The sequence below is a fragment of the Aedes albopictus genome, unplaced genomic scaffold (genome assembly GCF_035046485.1).
Source record: "Aedes albopictus strain Foshan unplaced genomic scaffold, AalbF5 HiC_scaffold_420, whole genome shotgun sequence".
NCBI lineage: Eukaryota > Metazoa > Arthropoda > Insecta > Diptera > Culicidae > Aedes > Aedes albopictus.
The window spans coordinates 21,945-25,000 of record NW_026917222.1 but is presented as its reverse complement, the minus strand read 5'-3'; the positions used below and the strand labels follow the sequence as shown (position 1 = coordinate 25,000).

At 46.1% G+C, this 3,056-nt stretch overlaps 1 protein-coding gene across 1 annotated transcript; it reads right to left on the bottom strand.

The window, feature by feature from the left end:
* On the bottom strand, positions 1-2,522 carry LOC109402400 (T-complex protein 1 subunit epsilon; the record flags this gene model as incomplete). Its single annotated transcript, XM_019675070.3, is given in 4 exon segments — positions 1-327; positions 844-1,825; positions 2,130-2,317; positions 2,402-2,522. Coding segments are annotated over 3 exon segments (1,417 nt in total), but the record flags the coding sequence as incomplete, so codon positions are not given.
* Positions 2,523-3,056: the final 534 nt, after the last annotated feature.

Sequence of the window (3,056 nt, the reverse complement as noted above, 5' to 3'; positions counted from 1 at the left end):
CGATCGGAGGCAGACCGCTATTCTCGGCCAAAGCCAACGGCACCGATTCCAGGGCGACGCTGAACGAACGGAAGGCATACTGTTCCAGCGTGGACAGTTGGTCAGCTTCGCGGGCGACGGCCAACGAGCAGCTGATTTCCGCAGCACCACCGCCGTACACGATGCGGGAGTCCTGGATGAGGGACCGAACCACACACAGGGCATCGTGGATCGATCGCTTAGCTTCGGCTGTGATCATCTGGTTGCCACCTCGGATCAGAATGGTGACCGCGCGGGTGTTTTTGCACTCCTCGATGACCAACATCTTGTCCTTGGTCGTTCCGAAGCCTAGAAGGGAAGGTAGAAGTTTTTTTACTATTACGAACTGTCTGCACATTGCGTTGAGCTTCGGCTTCAGGGAAAGTTACGAATTGATTTTTTTTTGTAACAAAGTTAAAGAGAGTTGTTGTAATAATGATTTTTCTAGGGGACTTGAAAGTATTCTTGTTTAAATGTTATCCGGTGAAAAATAAGCAGATATTGAAGTTACATATAGGGTGTGAGACCAGCACTTCCCACTATAACTCAGTCATTTTCTTATCATCAAATTGTCCAAAATAAGACCCTCTGTCTACATGATCCCAATCCCTATGTATATTCCGAAGTAATTTAATATTTTGTTTTGTAAGTTGATTAGGTACAACCTCCTTGGCTAACTTTATCAGGTTCTCGAAAGGCTTTTCTATGAAATGATCTTCTGATTCCATGTCTCTCTGAAATTTCATGAGACTGAAAACACCGAAAAAACTTTTTCGTTTTCTCGATTATCATATGGACATTTCTAACAAAATTTCAGATACTTACTCAGCTCTCTCACCAATCCGGCATAACCGAGCTTGTCGGGGGTCAGTTCCTCGAATCGCGGCACAATTCGTCCTCCGGTGGCAATGGCAATCAGCTCGATTTCCGGACCACCAACCCAACGAACCGCCGGCAGTTCCTGCTGCAGCAGCAGATGGTTCGCCTCATCGTCGAAGCCCCACTGACAAATGGCCAGCGTAGCTCCGGCATCCTTGACCTGCTTGACCATGGTCAAGAACTTTTCCTGTTCGTACTCGCGCAGCTTGCGGTAGTCCTCGGCCGAGGTAACATCCAACTTATGCTTGGTCTTGGGCTTTGGCGGTTCGAACGGGCAGGTCAGGATGGCCAGCTTGACATCCTTCAGGGTTTTGGGCATCTGCGAATGGGACATAGTCTTGTCCACTACAACACCCTTAACCAGGCAAGTGTCCTCCATGCGGCCTCCCACTTTGCACTCCAGCTTGATCAGCTCGAAGTTGACATCCTTCTTCTCCAGATCGGCCACGGTCAAAACCGCGTCCACGGCAATCTCCGCCATCTGTCGGTGGCACTTGTTGACGATCTTGCTTCCCAGCGTCGTCATTGCCACCTCGATCAACGGTTCCTTGTTATCGCGGGAGATCGGGAACGGTTCAGCCACTGAATCCAGGTGCTTGATAGCACATTGAGCCGCCAGCTCGAAACCATCAGCGATACGAATTGGATGGATGCCACGATCCAACAGGGACTCAGCCTGCTCCAGCAGAGCTCCGGCCAGCACCACAACACCGGTCGTTCCGTCTCCAATCTCATCGTCCTGGGACTGGCTGAGTTGAACCATCAACTTTCCGATCTCATGGTCCACATCCATCAACTTCAGAATGGTGGCACCATCGTTGGTCACGGTCACCTCTCCATCTCCGCTGACCATCATCTTGTCCAAACCCTTTGGTCCCAGCGAGGTCCGGATGATATGAGCGATCTGCTTCGCTGCTTGGATGTGACTCTAAAAACCATAAATACAAATTGAGGTTAGGTTTCAGTTGATTCATCCGGCTGTTTGAGAAAAATCGATTTTCTAATTAAAACTTTACAAATTTGCACACAATTTTTTTCAAATCACATTTTAAAAACTGCAAACGACATGTTTTGGCACATTTTGCCCGAAAATTCCACATTTACACATTTCAATCTAGAAAATTCGGATGCCGTCTGAAATCATCCTACACAAAAAAAAATCGCACATCCACTCCCATTCACAAACTTTCGAACCATGTGATGAACTTTCCAGAAAAATATTCAAAACCTACCTTGATGGCCTCGTTGCCGGTGAGTCGCTTCTGGTTCTCCTGGTCCCGCAGGATGATGAACGGTCGCCCGTACTCATCGAAGGCGATACTTCCCGGTAAGGACATCATCTTGAGACTGGCTTTGGTTTACTTCCTTTTTCCTCAGTTCGCACTCACTTCCTCGGGGACGACGATGGTTCCTTTTTCTTCTGTGAAAGATAGTCAGCAAGCCAGGAATCAGATTATCCGGTTTTCGTTCCGATCCAGTAAAGAAAAATCTAACGGGAACCTACCACACCGCGAGTGCCTCAGCCACAGCCTCGTTCTCGTGATGAATGGAAGAATGTTTTCACGGTTTCGCCGCGGCGTTTGACAGTTAGGCGGGCGAAAATGAGTCATGTTTTTGCTTTGTTTGGGTATTTTGACAGTTACGCATATGTTTGGATAAGGCGAAACCCAAACTTTTAACAGGGATATTAGAGATGGATTCTATGGTTAAAAGGTCTTTTCTATTGGCACATAGCAACGACACGGAAAATCCAACAACATATTTTTTGGGTTGGTTTTTCAAAAATTGGGTTGTTTAAGCGCAGTTTCAGAGTTCGAAAGGAATCGCTCTTGATTCCATACGGATCTTTTCTGGAATTCTGAATGTATTGAGGCTCCTCGAAATTTAAGTTACGCTGCTTTGTACTGCTTTCTCAAAAAACTTCCAAATCCTTTTGTTAAATGTCGCTATCGTTATAGCAGAATAGGGTCCTAAAATGAAAAATATTTTCCCGCTTTTGGTGCATAACACGAAAGAGCTTGGTTTTCTGATCTCAATGGTAATTTTTCCGAACTTGAACAATAACAGAATAGTTAATAAACTCGAAAATAAAATAATGATGAACAAGTCTTGTTTGACATTCGAGGTCAACCTTGACGTAACGAAAGTGAAACGGCGGG